General features: G+C 46.5%; 1 protein-coding gene across 2 annotated transcripts in view; it reads left to right on the top strand.

Annotated features, from left to right (window-relative positions):
- CPN1 (carboxypeptidase N subunit 1) overlaps window positions 1–6571 on the top strand; it is a 47941-nt gene extending 41370 nt beyond the window's left edge. For both annotated transcript variants that reach the window (XM_044298899.1, XM_044298898.1), the window contains exon 9: window positions 5667–6571. In XM_044298899.1, coding sequence (XP_044154834.1) covers window positions 5667–5798 — 132 coding nt within the window. In that variant the 3' untranslated portion in view covers window positions 5799–6571. The remainder of the gene's footprint in view (window positions 1–5666) is intronic.
- Window positions 6572–21122: the final 14551 nt, after the last annotated feature.

The raw sequence follows: 21122 nt of genomic DNA on the forward strand, positions 1-21122 counted from the left end.
ACTATGGATTCCATCAGTCGTTATATGCCAGAAAGCTGTGTGCAGGTGGTACCCCAGAAACTCTAAATCACTTGTGCCAGGTGAAAATGGGAGACACTCCAGCGGAGGCCCTGCTGGACTCAGGGAGTCTGGTGTCCCTAGTAAGGCTCCCCTGGTATGGTCCGCTGGGTATACTGGCTGGAAAGTCAGGGTCATGTGCATTCATGGGGACTTAAAAGACTATCTCACCGCCCTGGTGTCTCTAACCATGGGGGCCGGCAGATGGACTAACGAAGTGGCAGTTGCCACAAACTTACACTATGAACTTATAATCGGGAGAGACTTCCTGGGTTTCCCGGCACTGTGGCCTGCTACGAAAGTGACTGATACCCATGAGACAGGGGTAACCCCAGCAGAGTGGCCTTGCTCCAGGGGGAGGCCAGAACCCTAGATACCCGAAGCTGAAGGGCCAGCGGTAGGGGTGACCGCCACTTCGGTGGAAGAGGGGGAGACAACCCCACTGATTGTAGTGGTGGGAGACGTGGAGGACATGCCGCCGGGGCCTGAGCTGGCAGACCTCAATGTCTCTGGGGATAATTTTGGTACTGCACAACACCGGGACTCAACCCTATCCCAAGCTTGGGGAAATGTATTAATAGTACATGGTAAACCACAACAAGCTGGGGCAGAGTTGGTGTTCCCCCCGTTTTGTGGTTCATCAGGGTATGTTGTACCGGGTAAGCCAGCTGCGAGGTGAACCCATTGAACAGTTTCTGGTGCCCCAGGCTTATCACAAACTCGTGTTAGAGTTAGCGCACCAACATGTTCTCGGGGGTCATCTCGGAATGCAGAAAATACAGGACCAGATACTATAACGGTTTTACTGGCCCAGTGTGTTTAGGGAGGTGGACGAATTCTGTAAGTCTTGCCCGACCTGCCAGGCAACTAGCCCCCAGCACCTTTTCTGCAGTCCCTTGGTACTTCTCCCAATCATCGAGGTACCATTTGAGCGAATCGGTATGGACCTCTTAGGCCCAGTACTGAAGTCCGCTAGAGGACACCAACACATCTTGGTCGTCCTAGACTATGCCACTGTGACATACATCAGTTAAACTGATAGCTAGGGAGCTAATGGAAATGTTCTCCCGAGTGGGGCTACCTAAAGAGGTTCTGACTGACCAAGGGACCCCTTTTATGTCCAAGGTCATGAGAGAACTTTGTAAGTTGCTGCATATCAAACAGTTATGGACGTCCGTGCACCATCCGCAAACAGACAGTCTGGTTGAAAGGTTTAACAAAACACTAAAAATCATGTTGAAAAGGGTGGTGTCTAAAGATGGGAAGGACTGGGACCTTCTTCTGCCCTACCTCATGTTCGCTGTGGGAGAGGTGCCCCAGGCCTCTACTGGGTTCTCGCCCTTCGAATTGCTATATGGCAGACATCCTCGTGGTTTGTTGGACATAGCCAAAGAGGATTGGGAACAGCAGCCCACTCCGCATGAAAGTGTCCTTGAGTATGTTACCAAGATGCAACAGTGGATAGAGACTCCTCTTGTCAGGGAGCATATAGAGGCCGCTCAGCGAGCCCAGAGTCGGATCTATAATCGGCAGGCTCGGGTCCGGATCTTTAACCCGGGTGATCGGGTTTTGGTTCTGGTGCCAACCGTGGACAGTATGTGTCTGGCCAGATGACAGGGGCCCTACGAGGTACTTGAAAAAATTGGAGAGGTAAATTAGAAGGTACACCAGCCAGGGAGGCGAAGGCCCGAGCAGGTGTACCATGTGAATCTACTCAAACCGTGGAAAGATAGGGAAACCTGTACTGAAGACAGCATACGGCCGGGTTTTCTAGGGGAAGTGGTTTCAGCCCCTCTGTCTGAAGCCAGGGAAGTGGCTGCCACCGTAAGAATTGCTGACAGCCTTTCCTCTAAGCAGGCTCAGGAGGCCAGGGAGTTGATTAGCCGGAACACGGATGTGTTTTCGGATCTCCCTGGACACACTTCTACAATTCGGCATGACTTTGTCACTGAGCCTCAGGCGAAAGTCCGGCTAAAACCATACTAGGTACCCAAGGCTCGGCGACAAGCCATCTCAGCGGAAGTGCAGATGATGCTGAGGCTAGATGTCATTGAGAAATCTAAAAGTGAGCGGGCTAGTCCTATAGTGCTAACACCCAAGTCAGACGGGACACGCCGGTTTTGTAATGATTCCTGAAAACTAAACGAGATCTCTAAGATATATCCCATGCCTCGGGTGATTGAGCTTATGAGAGGTTAGGCCAAGCCCGGTATTTTTCTGTTTTGGACCTCACCAAAGGGTACTGGCAGGTACCCTTGACGGAGGCTTCCAAAAAGAAAACTGCCAGTAGAGGGGCTGTACTAAAATAAGGTGTTACCCTTTGATCTGCATGGAGCCCCCGCCACTTTTCAATGGCTCATGGATATTGTGCTGCGTCCACATCGTCTGTACGCTTCAGCTTACCTGGACGATATTGTCATCCACAGTACCGACTGGGAAAGTTATCTACCAAAAGTGCAGGCTGTACTGTACTCCCTTAGGAAGGCTGGACTGACCGCTAACCCAAACAAATGTGCGATAGGGTTAGAGGAGACTAAGTACCTGGGGTATGTCGTTGGACGTGGAGTTACCAAACCCAAAGTGAATAAAATAGAGGTGATTTGGAATTTGCCCCGACCTGTCACTACGAGGCAAGTAAAGTCGTTCCTGGGAATGGTGGGCTATTATATGAGGTTCCTTCACCATTTTGCCACTTTAGCAGTTTCATTGACAGGGCTCTTGAAGGGACAGAATTCCGTGATGGTCCAAGTGGATGAGCCAGGCTAAAGAGAGGAATGCTCGGGTCACCAGATGGTTCTTGTCATTACAGAACTTCAAGTTCTCAGTGAAACACAGGGCAGGCCGCATGCAGGGAAACGTGGATGCCCTGTCCCGGGTACACTGTCTGGCAAGTGTTCACCCCCTCAGGGTTGAACAAAGGAAGGCACAAGGGACCGTCGTTGACGGAAGGTATGTGTCACCGAGGTTCCTGGCCTTGGTGGAGTAAGAGCTAGTTTTCATGTGTCAGCAGCAATTGCTGTTTGACACCTTGCTGTTTAGTTTAGCTGTCATAGCTGATCCGGGACGGCTCGTACTGGATTAAAGTGCTGGGTGGGTGACTATTCCCCATGTTCCAGACCGGGTTTTGCCAGGCATAAAAACCAGCCAGCACTGCCAGGTGTGGTGGATTTACCTCCCTCTGACAGTGGAGCTCAGCAGACTGTGTGCGGTGAACTGAGGGCTGTGCTGGGATTTTAGGTTTGAGCCGGGCTGGAGGATTCAGGCCTCTCTAAAGGCGAATAGACCGTCTATGGACTTGTTGAGGTTGAACTGCTAACAGGGTGTGAATTAACAGGAGAAAAGGCGACTTTTTATTGTTTATGGACTTTTCTTGTGTGTGAACAAACACCAAGCCACCTTTGTTTTGTGATACACCTTATCTGCATTTTGTTATACACCAATGTGTGAATAAACATCGCTGTTTGATTCAAGAACTGTGTACTTTGCCCGTATACTGCATCCGCTAGTCCTAACTACCAGAGCGAATCCCCACACCCTCCAAAACATGGTATTCTTTAAACCCTATGGCAGCTGTGGGAAATTACCAGCTTCTCAAAGTTCTAACAGTCTCTCAGTATTCATTAACCCTTTCCACACAGCCATTTAATTACAGTGATAATGAACAGGATATATATCACAACATATAAAATGCAGGTACACAGTATTAAACAGTTTAAGTTAACCCTTTCAAGAGAAATAAAGTAAGAAGCTTTAACTTTGCATAGGGGATATAGGCAAATGTCCACAAAACTACACTGCTACTTTGGGCGGGCATGGGCGCCACTACACACACCTTGTGTCTGTAGCAGTTTCAGCGTTCTGGTTTTGTGGTACCTGTATCCTGTGTGTCTATTTGAGATATTCTTCATTGAACCTCACCTCATTCTGCAGTATTGCAAGGGCTAAACTTTCTTCGGTTCTGTGTGCAGCTGTTTCTAATGTGTTAATCAGCTCTGCTATATATGCTGTGCTGTTTGTCTCACTCTCTGCCTAAGGGCTCATTCACTCGACCATTTGAAGCCCGTGCCCATGCTGTGGACCGCAAATTGCTGTCCGCAATGCACTGGCACCGTCCGTGGGGCAGGCACATTGGGATCGCAGACCCATTCACTTCAATGGGTCAGCGATCCTTCTGTTCCGCAAAAAGTTAGAGCAAGTTCTATCTTTTTGCGGTGTGGAAGCATGGAACGGAACCCCAGAAAGCACTCCGTAGTGCTTCCGTAGGGTTCAGTTCCCTTCTTCCGTTCCGCACCGTTCCACATCTCCGGACCAATTGAAATGAATGGGTCCGCATCAGTGAAGCGGAAATGGCCATGGAACGGTGCCCGTGTATTGTGGATCCGCAAATGCGGTACACAATATGGCAACGGGCATTACATGTTCGTGTGAACGAGCCCTAAGGCCTCTTGCACACGAACTTTTTTTTTTCCGTTTACATTCCGTCTTTCGCATTCCATATACGGACCGTATACGGAATCATTTATTAAAAAAATTAAGGTACTCCATATGCCTTCCATTTCCGTATTTCTGTTTTTCTGTTCCGTTCAAAGATAGAACATGTCCTATGAGAAGGATAGTACTGTTCTATCAAGAACCAGCTGTTCCATTCCGCCAAAAACGGAATGCACACAGACGTCATCCGTAATTTTTGCGGATCCGTTTTTGTGGACTGCAAAATACTGAAAAAGCCATACGGTCGCGTGCAAGAGGCCTAAGGAATAGGTTTACTAGCTTGCTAGAACCTACAAAGGTGCTGTAATCTGCTTGTCTGCCAGTGTACCAGCTTCTGCTTGATTCCCGGATTCTGACCCTCTGGTGCCTGACTTGACCCTTGTTTCACAGATTTCCACTAACTCTGCCTGATCTGACCTCAGCCTGTTACAGACTACAAGTTTTGCCTGATCCCTTGGTCCCACGCACTGGCATCTTTGACCTCTGTTGGTCAGCCATCAACCACATCGGGACTACTCCATAAGGCAGTGGCCTGGTGGCTCTCCTACAGTGAAGTCCAGATCCCTGTATAAGGGTTAAAGGGTGAATACCAGGGGACTACCAAGATAATGGCCTCAGGATTAGCCCAAATTCAAACTGGTTGTTTTACACAGTGGTTCCACACCCACTGATTGTTACATTTAGTAATTCCTTTGATGGCCATGAAAGTCTTCATGTAGGTCAAAATGTTCAAGTTGAAGCTTTATTCTTCTACTAGTAAGAGATCAAACTGATATAACACATCCAAAATATTCACTGATTAAACAGTTCTTTACTGGTGAGATAAGTATATAGACAATACTGTGGAAGTAAAGATCGATATGGATATTAGATTTCCATGGAACCATATTTGACCAGATTTATGAGCCTCAGCACCGTCAACAAGCATTGGTTCATTATAGTGGGGTAGATTGGTAGATGTTGAGATGTTTTGGAAAGAAAGTATCCCACCAAATTCTATAGATCTTACTAAGTATATGGGACATCTCAAGAAAATTGTGCGGTTGAAAAATGACCAAAATGGTCCATTTAGTTTGCTCACGTTGTGTGCTTGACTTATCTTTCTTTTAAATCTTCAGCTTAATTTCCAGTTAAAGAAGGAGAAAGTGTCCTCAAGTTCAAGGGAAAAGCTGCCTTCAAGAAACCTAAACTCAAAGAACCATATAAAAAAGATCGCTCCCAGATCAGTCAACAGAAGGAAAGGGAGATGAACGCGTCTCGTGGTTACAGGGAGGCTAAAAGAGCCTTCAATTTAAAGTAATTCCATACTTTAAAAGGACTTGAGATGCCAGTAGACAGCATTAAAACCTAAGACAGAAAATCTGAGATTTTTAAGTATTAAGCTATTTTATAACATGTATTTATGTCAGAAGAAATATTACAATGTAGGTTTAATCATTCCAAAATGGCATTATAGTATCAATAGAGAGGACGTGTTGTTCCTAGTCTGTACATATAGCAGAGCTTATTGTATCGCAAGTCACACTCTTCTGTTCAAGGGGTTGTCCCATCTGGACATTCATGGCATATCCACAGGATACGAGATACATTTCCAGCAGGTGTGGGTCCCATCTCGGAGACCCACTTCTATTTCAAGAATGGAGTCCCGCCATGCGCTGTTTGGGAACATAAAGAAGGCCGCGCGTGTGAGGCTCTCTCCAGTCACTGCGTTGGGACTTTTGGGGTCTGGATGAGCTGGGTGACAACCACAGTGGAAGCCCTAATGCTGCCTATAGTTGTCACCCAGCTGTCTCAGTAACAGATATTGTTTTAAAATTTACAGGCTACAATTCATTTATATGGTGCTCAAGGTCAACCTATCCCATGACATTCGTCCATTCACCTGCATCTTCCATATATCATTGCACAGATACAGACGGGTAATGAGCCTTTTGCATGACTTTTTGTATATGGGAACAACTATGCAACATGCACAGATCAATCCACATGTGAATAAATAAAAGAATATTGGGTTTCTTATTTACCTTCTGGTCTGCACTGATGTTTTAAGCCATGTTTCATCAGGATCCACTTATCTCACTGGATCTCGGTCTGGATCAAACACCCTGGGGCGATGGGCATGATGTCAGCAGCAGGAGAAGCGCAGGATGATCTTGTGGGAGGAAGTCATGTCTTTATATTAGCTTAAGTTAAAGGGGTTATTTAATCTGTGACTTTGATGGCATATTGCTAAGTCAGAAAGGTGCAGGTTCCACCTCTGAAACCCCAAAAATGAGGGAGAGTGCACCACGAATGCACAGCGTGCACTTTATTCAGTTTTATGGGAATTCCCCCCCCCCCCCCCAAAAAAAAGCCAAGAAGCCAAGCAAGCATACTCAGCTATTTTTGGAAATCCAATAGAAATAAATGGAGGGTACCTTGCACAAGCGGGGCCACCACTCCATTCACTTCTGTGGTACTGATGGAAATAGTTAAGCCTGTGCTCAGCTAATTTTGGCAGTCCCATAGTAAATGGAGGGCAGCCGCGCATGCGTAGCTGCTCTCCGCTGACTTCCGTGGTCCCATTCTGGATACAGGTTAAGGTCCCAGAGGTGGAACCCGCACCTATCTGACATTGGTGGCATATCCTAGTGAGACAACCCCTTTAAGGGGGCCTCCTATCACATTAAAACTGTCTAAAGTCTAAAGGATTCCCTGGTATCCATTCTTTAACCGCTGTGCAGGGATTTGGACTTCGCTTCAAGGTATCGCCAGGTCAGGAATCCCCGCAGTAGTCTCTGATCGGCGACTGTGGTACTAAGAAAGTAGTGAAGTCAGGAATCAAGATGGGGTTAGTAGACAGGAAGACATGTGGATGGCATCAGGCCTCTAATCGAGATGTGTAGCCACGGTAAGCTGAAGGTCAGAATCACAACAGTGCCATTTGAGGTCAGGGATAAGAACAGGAAGCAGCACATGTTAGAACCAGATTAAACAGGAGGACAAGGCAACGGTGAGGTCAGGAATAGAGCCAAGATCAGGAGGCAATACCAGAACAGCATAATGCAAAACAGCAAATGGCCAGGAGCCAGGAAAGGTTTCTACCTTGATCAACAGGAAATGAGTGTTAGGCCCACCTGGGTTTAACCATCAAGCCTTGGTGATGTCATAGAACATGCCCAGGAAAAATCATCTAGAACATAGCAACAGAGCATCTGCTAAGGCAGCAAGGTGTTGTGGAGAAAGAGAAATGGAGAACACACAGGAACCTGGAGAGGAATGTAACACCCTCCTAAAGTGATCAGTAGAGTGGCTGTGAGATTCATCTCTCCTAACAGCTTTGACTCCCTGCATGGACATCATAGAAAGGTGTCTTCTTACCTGCGATCCCATCAATTTTCTTTAATGGCTACCAGTAATTCTGGCCAGATGCAGCTCACTCCAGTAATATCAGCAACACTTTTTATTTTGTTGGACTCGGGTTTCTTGGACCAACCAAATGAAATTATTCTTTATCTATACAGAACATTTTCATGACCACTTTAATTTTATACATGTACATCGGAAGTCCAAACTTTAAAGATGGTGCCTGCTCAGAAACTGAGTGGGTGCCATAGCCGCCAGGTGCCTGCTGTTTTACACATCAGACACCCAGAGTCAATGTCCGGGATCAGAGATAATGCTGATTGCAGCAGTTTAAACCTACAGATACCATGGTCAATTGCGACCACTGCCCTGGGCCCTCTTAGGGATCTGAGGCCTGTCACAGCGATGTTCCTATGAATGAATCAATGTAACATTGCATTCTATAGGAGAAGCAATCAGATGATTGCATGTTAAAGTCCCCTAGTGGAACTTAAATTAAGTGAGAGAAAAAAGTGAAAATAGTTTTAAAAAAATTAAAATAAATTATGTTTCAATTTTTTCTAATTCAAATCTTTTCCCATATTAAAAATAAATATCAGATAATAGAAAATAAAGATCAGGCATTGCCAGGTCCCAAAACACCTGTACTATTAAATTATAAAAAATATTTATCCTTTATGGTGAACAGCATAACAAAAATTAAAATGGCTGATTTGCCATTTTTTTGTTGCTTCGGTTCCCAAAAAACTGAACAAAAAGTCAAACACACCTTAAAATGGTATCAATAAAAACTACAGATTACCTCACAAAAACATAAATATATTTTTTTTTTTTATGAAGGTCAGAATATGGTGTTGTTGTTCCGTTTTCCGTGATTTTCTGCGGATCCATTGACTTTCAATGGGTCCGTTGAAAACTCGGAAAATGCACCGTTTGTCATCCGCCTCCGTGATCTGTGTATCCTGTCCGTCCCAAAAATATGACCTGTCCTATTTTTTTGACGGACAACGGTTCACGGACCCATTCAAGTCAATGCGTCCGTGAAAAAACACGGATGCACACAAGATTGGCATCCGTGTCCGTGATCCGTGGCCGTAGGTTACTTTCATACAGACGGATCCGAAGATCCGTCTGCATAAAAGCTTTTTCAGAGCTAAGTTTTCACTTCGTGAAAACTCAGATCCGACAGTATATTCTAACACAGAGGCGTTCCCATAGTGATGGGGACGCTTCTAGTTATAATATACTACGAACTGTGTACATGACTGCCCCCTGCTGCCTGGCAGCACCCGATCTCTTACAGGGGGCCGTGATCAGCACAATTAACCCCTCAGGTGCTGCTCCTGAGGGGTTAACTGTGCTTATCATAGCCCCCTGTAAGAGATCAGGGGCTGCCAGGCAGCAGGGGGCAGACCCCCCTCCCTCCCCAGTTTCAATTTCATTGGTGGCCAGTGTGTGCCCCCCCGCCGCCCCTCCCTCCCTCTATTGTATTTATAACATTGGTGGCCAGTGTGCGGCCTCCCCTCTCCCCCCCCCCCCCCGATCATTGGTGGCAGCGGAGTTCCGATCGGAGTCCCAGTTTAATCGCTGGGGCTCCGATCGGTAACCATGGCAACCAGGACGCTACTGCAGTCCTGGTTGCCATGGTTACTTAGCAATATTAGAAGCATCATACTTACCTGCTGGCTGCTGCGCTGTCTGTGACCGGCCGGGAGCTCCTCCTACTGGTAAGTGACAGGTCTGTGCGGCGCATTGCTTAATGATCTGTCACTTACCAGTAGGAGGAGCTCCCGGCTGGTCACAGACAGCGCAGCAGCCAGCAGGTAAGTATGATGCTTCTAATATTGCTAAGTAACCATGGCAACCAGGAATGCAGTAGCGTCCTGGTTGCCATGGTTACCGATCGGAGCTCCAGCGATTAAACTGGGACTCCGATCGGAACTCCACTGCCACCAATGATCGGGAGGGGGGGGGGCGGTGCGCACACTGCCACCAATGTTATAAATACAATAGAGGGAGGGGGGGGCCGCACACTGGCCACCAATGTTAGAAATACAATAGAGGGAGGGAGGGGGGCCGCACACTGGCCACCAATGATATTCAAACTGGGGAGGGAGGGGGGTCTGCCCCCTGCTGCCTGGCAGCCCCTGATCTCTTACAGGGGGATATGATACGCACAATTAACCCCTTCAGGTGCGGCACCTGAGGGGTTAATTGTGCTGATCACAGCCCCCTGTAAGAGATCGGGTGCTGCCGGGCAGCAGGGGGCAGTCATGTACACAGTTTGTAGTATATTCTAACTAGAAGCGTCCCCATCACCATGGGAACGCCTCTGTGTTAGAATATACTGTCGGATATGAGTTTTCACGTTGTAACTCAAATGCGATGGTATATTCTAACAGAGGCGTTCCCATGGTGATGGGGACGCTTCAAGTTAAAATATACCATCGGATTGGAGAAAACTCCGATAGGGACTCCTGACTTTACATTGAAAGTCAATGGGGACGGATCCGTTTGCAATTGCACCATATTGTGTCAACGTCAAACGGATCCGTCCCCATTGACTTGCATTGTAATTCAGGACGGATCCGTTTGGCTCCGCACGGCCAGGCGGACACCAAAACGACTTTTTTTTCATGTCCGTGGATCCTCCAAAAATCAAGGAAGACCCACAGACGAAAAAACGGTCACGGATCACGGACCAACGGAACCCCGTTTTGCGGACCGTGAAAAAATACTGTCGTGTGCATGAGGCCTTAATTTGTGGATCATGGACCCATTCAAGTCAATGGGTCGGCATCTGCAGCACAGAGTGCACATGGCCAGTGCTGCTATTTGTGGTCAGCAGCACGGGCACTGAGCCCTTCCGTTTGCGGACATAAGCCCTTACTGTATAGGTAAAGTTGTAAAAACAAAACCAATAAACGGTTGCAAAATTGTGTTTTTTACCCAATTCCATCCCATTTGGATTTATTCCCAGCTTCCCACTACATCATATGCAATATTAAAGTAAAATGGCGCCATTAGAAAGTATGACTTGTCCTGCAAAAATAAGACCTCATATGGCTATGTGACTGGAAAAATAAAAAAGTTAGGCAGGGAGTAAAACATTTTCAAAAAAAATTTAAAATTGCAGGGTCAGGAAGAGTTAAGATCTAATAGGTTATTTGTTATCTCAGTTCACTTAGTAGAGCCTGCAACTGTCAAAGCATGATGAGAGTTGTAGTTTCACAACATCTAGAAACCTACAGTCTCTTTGAATGGACGGGTGTCCTGCAGTCTGAAGATGATCAGTATTTTAAGTCTGTTTTATATAGAAAGTTACCATTTCTTACTAGTTCCTCCTCCGTCAAGTAGTCACCACACCAAGACCAGTAATGTGATCGTGTGGTTCTTCAATGTTGAGTTGTCTGTAATTATGTGAGTTCTTGCTTCAGATGCTCAGAGTCCCGCACATGGCAGACAAAGCATTCTGGAACAATTCTCTGAGAAGTGTAAAAGGAGGACGCAAGAGAAGATCAAAATCACTTACGACTGGTTCTAACCAGGACTATCTCAGACAATGTTCTTCAACTTGTAATAACTGTCTTCACTAGATGGCTTTGGCTAAACAGTTCAACACATGGACATCGACCACGCGCCAGGTACACACTTTCCCTGCAGCTAAAAGTGGACATTCTCCACCAGTCATGGCAGGAGTGAGCCACTAATGTGGGACCTGAAATTGTATTGTACCTTCAGGTTCATCTGTGGGTTACCCGACATTTCACCAGCACGCTCCACAGTGAAAGGCTTGCAGATGGCACAACCAGAACAAGGGGCGATCATCTGAAAAGAGTCTCTAACAGTGACCTTTTTGCCCTTTAGGCCTGCTTGCCAAATATCTTGTACAAGTTAAACACATGGACACTTACTCAGGAATATAACAGTTTAACTCAATTCAGCAAAAGAGAATTCTTCAACACTCAGGGAAAGCAGGAGCACTCCAGAGGTGTTCTCTCGGCCTGCAACTTAGGGCCATGCGGAGGAATAATGCATCATGGTAATTAAAAAAGGCCCAAGCCTGGCCTTCACTGCACTTGCATAGGTCCGTTGGAGAAAAAAGAATACATTTTTACCACAGCGCATGCGCAGTATGAGCGACCATACACAGGTTGAATAGAGTGCAGTATTGATCGCACATGCTCGATCCTCCCTCCCAATAAAGTGAGGGTTATTTTTTTACGAAGGCTATGCCAGTTTTTGGAGTTAAAAAAAGTTGCAAGACTTTTTAAAGGATTGTGCCACACAATTTGGAAGGTAAAGGAGGCATGGCGGGGGCCAGGCCAGTGCGGGCTATCGGCCCCGGATAACTTACTAACAGGCATAAATGATGATTGATAACTACTCCAATCAGGGACTGGAGTAGTTCTCAAACTAGGCACAAGGACTACCAGAGGATGCACCTAGGTTATGAAGAGACGTGCACCTCATCATAAATTAAGTGCGTCCTCTGGCATCGCAGGGGACATCAAAGACTGGTGTAAAATGCTGTTTATTCTGATAAATGATTCCCAATGAGTTCAGATGTTTCAGCACACAGCCAAGTAATCTCCACAGACATACATTGGTAGTAGCCTGGGGCATACTGAAGAGATCAGTGACTGTAGACCATGTTGGCACTGTCATTGAACGCCACCATGTCCACAAGTCAGTCTGTGAAATTTCTGATCTGCCCCTGGTAAATAATATGTGAAGTGGAAATGGATATGGGCTCAGCCATGAATTGGTAGACCATGCAAACTGACCGAGTGTAGACATCAAGTGCTGAATTACACAACATGGCTTCCTTAGGTGTGTCAATCGTTTCGGGGTTAGAAACTGTCTCTGGAAGTGACATCAGCTTTAGAACTGGAACTATGGAAGATGATCTGCACACAAGCCTAAGATCACTGTGCACAATGCCAAGTGTCTGCGGACTGGACTCTGGGGCAGTGGAACCAGTTTTCACGACAGACAAGGATTTCAAGACGATACTACCTACCGAATGCATAGCGCCTACTATAACATTCGGTGGGGGTCGGGATAATGGTCTGGGGCTGTGGGCAATGAAGAGCATACCAAGACATTTTACATAACTGTCACTTCCAACTTTGTGGTTAAAGTGTTTTTGGGGAAGGTCCTTCTGAGTTCCAACATGACTGACCTGTTGAACAAAACAAGGTCTATAAATACACGGGGGGTCATTTCAAAAGACCGCCTATTTACGCCAGTCTTTTACTCCCCTTTGCTGGTGGAAGCTGCTCCAAATTTATGAAGAGGCATGTGCTTCATCATAAATTAGGCATACCTTCAGTAGTCCGTGTGCTTGGCAGAAAAACTAGACCAGCCCCTGGTTGAAGTCGTTTTTCGCCAACACATATGGCACGCCCCGCCACACCATCAACACTCCAACAAGTTGACCATGGAGCAAAAGCGCCAGTGCAACAAAATACTGTAGCACAGGAGTTCAAAAGGTCACAAAAGGGGGGGTCACAAAAACTGGCTTAAAAATGTTCAGAAATGACCCCATATGTGTGATGTGGAGGAACCTGAGTGGCTGGACAGAACCCTGACATCAATCCCATCGTTCCAAGGTACGGACACACGTTCAGGCTTCTGCATGCAGTTTTGGAGGCCCAAATCGGGAGGGGATCATAAAAGGAGAGAACGTGTAAAGGACACATAGGACTTCTCTTTTTACTTCCCTCCTGGTTTTGGCTTCCAAAACTGCATCAAGAAACCTGAACGTGTGGTCATACCCCAACACCAGTTCCTGTCGTTCTTCTGGCTGAATTGGCGCAAATTCCCATAAAAACACTCTAAAATCTTGTGTAAACCCTTTCTAGAAGAGTGGAAGGCTGTTATAGCTACAATTACAAAAGGGGGCAAACTCCCCCCCAAAAAACTAAAAAACAGATCCTGCATTTTAAGCATCAGTTGTGCACATTTTACATCCGTTTTAGCAATTTCCGTCTGAGATCCGTTATTTTAGATGGAAAATAAGTGCAAATGTGCATAACGGATACTTAAAATACAGGATCTGTTTTTGTTTTGTTTTTTCAGAAAATCAGAAAGCAAAACTGTGGTGTTAACCCAGCCCTAGCTGTTACCTATTAGAATAATACAATAGGTAATGATTATGCCTCCCCCATGTTTGCAGGGCAGTGCCCACGGGCAAATACTTTTCTTTTCCGGCACTGAGTTCTGTCAAAAGGGCTCAATGCCGGAAAAGAACTGATCAGGCATATCCCCATGCATTCTGACTGGAGAGTAATCTGTTCAGGATGCATCAGGATGTCTTCAGTTCAGTCATTTTGACTGATCAGGCAAAAGAGAAAACCGTAGCATGCTACGGTTTTATCTTCGGGAAAAAAACTGTAGACTTGCCTGAATGCCGGATCCGGCATTTTTTTTCCATAGGAATGTATAAGTGCTGGATCCATAGGTGAAAAAAATAAATGCTGGATCCGTTTTACCGGATGACACCGGAAAGACGGATCCGGCATTTCAATGCATTTTTTTGACTGATCAGGCATTTTAAAGGCCTCTTTCACACTTGCGTTGTCCGGATCCGGCGTGTACTCCACTTGCCGGAATTACACGCCGGATCCGGAAAAACGCAAGTGTACTGAAAGCATTTGAAGACGGATCCGTCTTCAAAATGCTTTCAGTGTTACTATGGCACCCAGGACGCTATTAAAGTCCTGGTTGCCATAGTAGGAGCGGGGAGCGGGGGAGCGGTATACTTACAGTCCGCGCGGCTCCCGGGGCGCTCCAGAGTGACGTCAGAGCGCCCCATGTGCATGGATCATGTGATCCATGCGATCACGTCATCCATACGCCTGGGGCGCCCTGACGTCACTCTGGAGCGCCCCGGGAGCCGCACGGATGGTAAGTATGCTGCTCCCCGCTCCCCGCTACACTTTACCATGCAGTGGCGTAGCGTGGGTTGCCAGCACCCGGGGCAAGCCAAAAATTGCGCCCCCCCCGCGCCTACCCCAGGCACGCCACTTTTAACAGATACTATAGTAGATCACTAGCAGTCCTATGTAACACCTCAGATAACACAGAGATAACTCTCTGAGTACAGATAATGTAGTAGATGGGTGTGAGGCCCCAGAATTCAGAACACACACAGTGTGACCTGAAGTCTGGGGCCAGAATGCGGCAGTATGGGCCAAATTCTCAATCTTCTCCCTCAACCCTACCATGAAACAGATATGTGGATGGACATTATTATTACAGTAGAATACCGCACCATACCTGTTACATCCAGTGACGTCTCCTGTGATGTAGACTCTCCTCGACGTCTTCATTCAGAGATAAGACCGCCATGATAACTTCTTTCAGCCGCTTCTCGTCTCTGCAGTTTCACCGAAATTTTTTTAGGTTCCTCACTTTACTATCATGCTCTCCTTCCTGGTATCTCAACACTGTCATCCTGCTGCCCCCCAATACTGAGCTAGAGCCAGACAGATAGCTTTCATTCCCCATAATATTATTCCCCCTGAGTATTATAATGGCCCCCTCTTTATTATTAATGTACTGGCCCCCTCTTTAATAACAAAGAGGGGGCCAGTACATTAATAATAAAGAGGGGCCATTACATTAATAATAAAGAGGGGGCCATTATATTAGCAAAGAGGGGGCCAGTACATTAATAATAAAGAGGGGCCATTACATTAATAATAAAGAGGGGCCATTATATTAATAACAACGAGGGGGCCATTACATTAATAAAAAGAGGGGGCCATTATATTAGCAAAGAGGGGCCATTACATTAATAATAAAGAGGGGGCCATTATATTAATAACAACGAGGGGGCCATTACATTAATAAAAAGAGGGGGCCATTACATTAATAATAAAGAGGGGGCCATTATATCAGCAAAGAGGGGCCATTACATTAATAACAAAGAGGGGGTCATTACATTAATAACAAAGAGGGGGTCATTACATTAATAACAAAGAGGGGGCCATTACATTAATAATGAAGAGGGGGCCATTATATTAATGTACTGGCCCCCTCTTTATTATTAATATAATGCCCCCCTTTTTATTAATATAATGCCCCCCTTTTTATTAATAATGTACTGGCCCCCTCTTTGCTAATATAATATCCCCCTCTTTGTTATTAATGTACTGGCCCCCTCTTTGCTAATGTAATGTCCCCCTCTTTGCTAATATAATCGCCCCCTCTTATTACTATGCCAATGCCATAGCCTTTCTGCTCCAGTCCTCTCCCACCCCCCATACTGCCCCCAGAGCCTCTGCACTGCAATTAGGAAAGGTAACATAAAAAAAAAAATACTTACCCATCTCCATCCCTGCTTGTTCCCGCCGCAGGCGGTCACGAACGCCTCACTGTGCCTTCCTGCGCCGCGTCATCGCGTCATCTCGCGAGACCCGACGCAGGAGGTCACAGTGAGGTTATCGTGACCGAGTCCTGCATCGCTCTACTGCCTTATAGGCTTCAGGCCACTAGGCCTGAAGCCTATGGGGCATAACGGAGGGGACGGGAGCCATAGGCTCCCGTAGCCCTCATTGAAGTTTCGGCTGCCTGGTGCCCCCTGCAATTTGGCGCCCGGGGCAACGGCCCCTCCGGCCCCCCCCACGCTACGCCCCTGTTACCATGGCTGCCAGGACTTTAGCGTCCCGGCAGCCATGGTAACCATTCAGAAAAAGCTAAACGTCGGATCCGGCAAAGCGCCGAAACGACGTTTAGCTTAAGGCCGCATCCGGATCAATGCCTTTAAATGGGCATTCATTCCGGATCCGGCCTTGCGGCAAGTGTTCCGGATTTTTGGCCGGAGCAAAAAGCGCAGCATGCTGCGCTATTTGCTGCGGCCAAAAAACGTTCCGTTCCGGAACGGAAGACATCCTGATGCATCCTGAAGGACGGACTGTCCATTCAGAATGCATTAGGATAATCCTGATCAGTATTCTTCCGGCATAGAGCCCCGACGACGGAACTCTATGCCGGAAGACAATAACGCAGATGTGAAAGAGCCCTAAGACGGATCAGGATCCTGATCAGTCTTACAAATGCCATCAGTTGGCATACGTTTTGCCGAATTCCGGAGACGGAACTGCTTGCAGGATCACTCTGCCGCAAGTGTGAAAGTAGCCTAAACATTTGTGGCAGTGGCATATCGCTAGGCTATGCCATAACTGTCAGATGCAAGGTCCCACCTCTAGACCCAATTCCTATCTAAAGGACGGGGGCTCCAAAAGTGAAGTGAGAGCACTGCCACTCTCAATTTACTTCTATGGGAGCAGTAGAGTGAGCGTTGGCTCGGCTATTTCTGGCAGTCCCATAGCGATGAATGGAGTGGACCTTGGATTTCACTGCTATAGGACCTCTGAAAATAGCCGAGTGCGTGAATGAAAAGCACGCCGCACGCCGCAGCGTGCTCTGCTTAATTTCACGGACCCCATTCTCAAGATATGAGTAGGTCCCAGAGGTTGGACCCGTATCTTTCTGACAGCGATATGCCACAAATGTCTAGATGGGAATACCCCTTTAAGGTTCTATGGTGACCTAAGACTGGATGGTTTGAATTGTGAGGAGTTGGGGGTGGGTTGGAGGTCTCGGGGTCCTGCAGTCTGTGTGGCACAGGCTAGGTTCACATTTGGCAGAATCTCCACAATTCTAAAAAAAATTATTCTGAAAGGAAAATGTTCATTGATCTTTATTGCTTCCTACAAGGTCACAGGAAAAAGTTTCCTTTGAAGTTTTCTGCGCAGTTATTTCCGTGTAAAAACACCAGAGAGGATCAGGGGGATATGCATATAAACGTCATAATTACAGTCCGTCGCTTGCAACAATGTCATTAGATACATTGTAACCGCCGTCAATTACAGGGCACGCTGCTCCACCGAGAAGACGCTGCGCATCTCACGGTCACTTCAAAGGTCTGCTGCAAATGTGAGGAATGTTTTATGTCCCTTTGAATTTTAAAGAGGCGGCACATTGAATTAGCAGAGATGTGTCGAGTCACAAAACTCATTTACAAATGAACTGCAAAACTATAGGAATGTGCTCACTATCCCGACGGAGTAGTATGTCCTCCACACAGCGGTGCATAGGGGGACAATTATTTGGAATTTATGGTTATCCTACACCCTCCATACACTGCTTTCTTGGCGATTAAGTGCTTACACAAATCAATTAATCAGGATGAACTGAGCTGCAGTGTAAAGCATAAGGGATAAATAGAAAACTAAGCTGCTGGTGAGACCCAAAGTGGATTTCAGACGCTACTATCAGACAATGACATAGTAACATGGTTTATAAGGCTGAAAAAGACATCTGGCCATCTAGTCCAGTCTGTTATCCTGCAAGCTGATCAAGAGGAAGGCAAAAAAAACTGAAAGTTTTTCAAACCAGCACCTGGATCTGAATACTTTTGAAATTGCAAGTAATTAAAAATTTTGTATAGCTGCTGAGTTATTCAATGAAATCTATCTGTGTAGCGCCACCTGGTGTTTGCCCTTTTTCTAAAATTTTCTGTCCAGCTCACTGAGGTTGACATAGATGCTCAGGTCCATCCTTCCACTGCCATCAGCTGTAGCAGAGAGGACATGCCCCCTGAAATAAATAAGAACAGAACAATTGCAGTAATAAATGGGGAGATCTCTGGATCCATGTGAGGTGCAGGGCTGGTTCTATCCTTGTTAGAAAAAGAATGTCATGTACTTTATGATGTCTAATTTTTATTTTTTACATTAATCATGAGAAGCGGGAGCCAGTAGTCTGCCCTAATCCGATCTAAAGGAGCAGGGATAAAAAGCAAATGAGCAGTCAAAACTATTGCAGCTAAAGAGAAAGAGACATACAGAAAATATTTGTGTTATTCAGGAAAAGAAAATCACCAAAAAATGACATTGTTTCTACCAGGTAGGGACAGCTATACCTGGTGTGTGTAGGTGGTATGGGAGGATATTGAGGAGAACTTTACTTTTCTGATACAGAGCTCCAAATCCCATGCATAAAATTAGAAAATCCTGGCTGCCTGCACCCACCACTAGAGGGAGCTCTGGAGCTTACTTCATACATGTTGCTGTAAGCTCCTGTGCTCCCTCTAGTGGTGACTGCACGAAGACTGAATATTGTCATTCCATGTAGGAGATTCAGAGGCCTATATTTTATGAAAATGGAGCTGCTACATACATTAAAAAGATATTTTAAGAAATATAATGAGCAAACAATATTGGATCTTAAAGCGAGATGGTGCTAAAAGGTGGAGGTCTGTGTGTACAGGAGTGGACATGGGTCAATGACTGGCCACCGCCAATGCAGACATAGATTTTTTGCATTGCCCACACAGGAAGTTACCTGTTTGGTTATCATGAGGGTCTATGGGACCCAAACTTTTGGTGGACATATTTGCTCACATAATGTAAGAAATTCTCACGACTGTCCAGTTCTTGTTAAGACGTGCTTCCAAAAGCAGCTGATTGCCGGGGATGTTTTCCAGTATTACATAAGCCACCATTGACTCATCCATGGACTGTTCCCATCCCTTATCTAAAACTAATGTTTGTCATGTTCAACCTCTGCTAGCGCTGACCTTTGACATGGCAAAGGTTGAGTGGTGAGGACTACGTATTATATTAGACGTGGCAGAGCTGAATTTTTGTCATATAACTGTCATCAATGTGAACTGTGGTAATTGAGTATGAAACATATCCCCGAACCACAGGACTGCAATCTCCAGCAGTCCCATAGAGAATGAATGGAGCTGCAGTGGACGCACACAACCTGCCACCCCATTCATATGGGGGCAATGGACCGCTGTCATCACTGAGGATCGCAACGGTCTGATCCCACTGCTCATAATATACCTTTATAGGGGTTGGAGCTCCTAATTTTTGGATACAGAGCTCCAAATCCTCTGCTTCCTTTTTACACAGCCAGAAAACTGGCAGCAGCAGGTAATGACCACCCCTTCACCACTGGCAGCAGCACTGTCTCTAGGTAATGACCACCCCTTCACCACTGGCAGCAGCACTGTCTCTAGGTAATGACCACCCCTTCACCACTGGCAGCAGCACTGTCTCTAGGTACTGACCATCCCTTCACCACTGGCAGCAGCACTGTCTCTAGGTACTGACCACCCCTTCACCACTGGCAGCAGCACTGTCTCTGGATGCTGACCATTCCTCCCCTACTAGCAGCAGCACTGTCTCTAGGTACTGACCATCCCTCCCCCACTGGCAGCAGAGCTTTCTCTAGGTACACACCACCCCGTCACCACTGGCAGCAGTATTGTCGGTCACTGATGGCAGTATTGTCCCCTGACCATTCCTCCCCTACTGGCAGCAGCACTGTCTGGGTACTGACTATTCCTTCACCACTGGCAGCAGCACTGTCTCTAGGTACGGACCACCCCTTCACCACTGTCTCTGGGTACTGACCACCCCTTCACCACTAACAGCAGCACCATCTCTGGGTACTATCTCTCCCCCACTGGCAACAGCACTGTCTCTGGGTACTGACCACTCTTACACCACTGGTGGCAGCACTGTCTCTGGGTACTGACCACCCCTTCACTTCTAACAGCAGCACTGTCTCTGGGTACTGACCGGCCCTTACCACTGGCAGCAGCACTGTCTCTGAGCACTGACCACCCCTTCCCCACTGGCAGTAAAACTCTCCTCATTTACATTTCCCACATGTCTTGCAGACTAGCAGGACATAACACTAGCAGTTGGCTGGAGTTAGAGGGAGATGCTTCTTCTGCATTTCCCCTCCATACTCTCAAGAACCTGTGATGATGTCATCACAGGCAGGTCCTGCACCCTCCTAAACTTGAAACGGCACTCAATATAAGTGCAGTTCCTTTACTCTCTTAGGAAGTTGAGGACCTGTGATGATGTCATCATAGGTCCTTGTGCTTTCCTAGTCTCCAAACTGCACTGATACTGTTGGGTTTGACCATTAGTGCAATACCTGTGTAATTATGTCAGGCGTTCCCCCTACAGACCGGCCTACCGGTGAGGCAGATTACCATCTAGACCTGATGCCAGCTGTGGTGAAACTACAATTCCCAGCATCAGGGGTGTAAACCGAAATAATACTTTAGTATATGCCCCCAGTGAGACTTACTGATGAATTTACTTTTTTTTTGTGTGTAGGATTTTATTAATAGAAAAAGTTTAAAAAAAAGTAAAACTTTTGCTTACTTTAATCAATTTCATGTCAGA

This window comes from Bufo gargarizans, chromosome 6, assembly GCF_014858855.1.
Source record: "Bufo gargarizans isolate SCDJY-AF-19 chromosome 6, ASM1485885v1, whole genome shotgun sequence".
NCBI classification, from domain to species: Eukaryota; Metazoa; Chordata; class Amphibia; order Anura; family Bufonidae; genus Bufo; species Bufo gargarizans.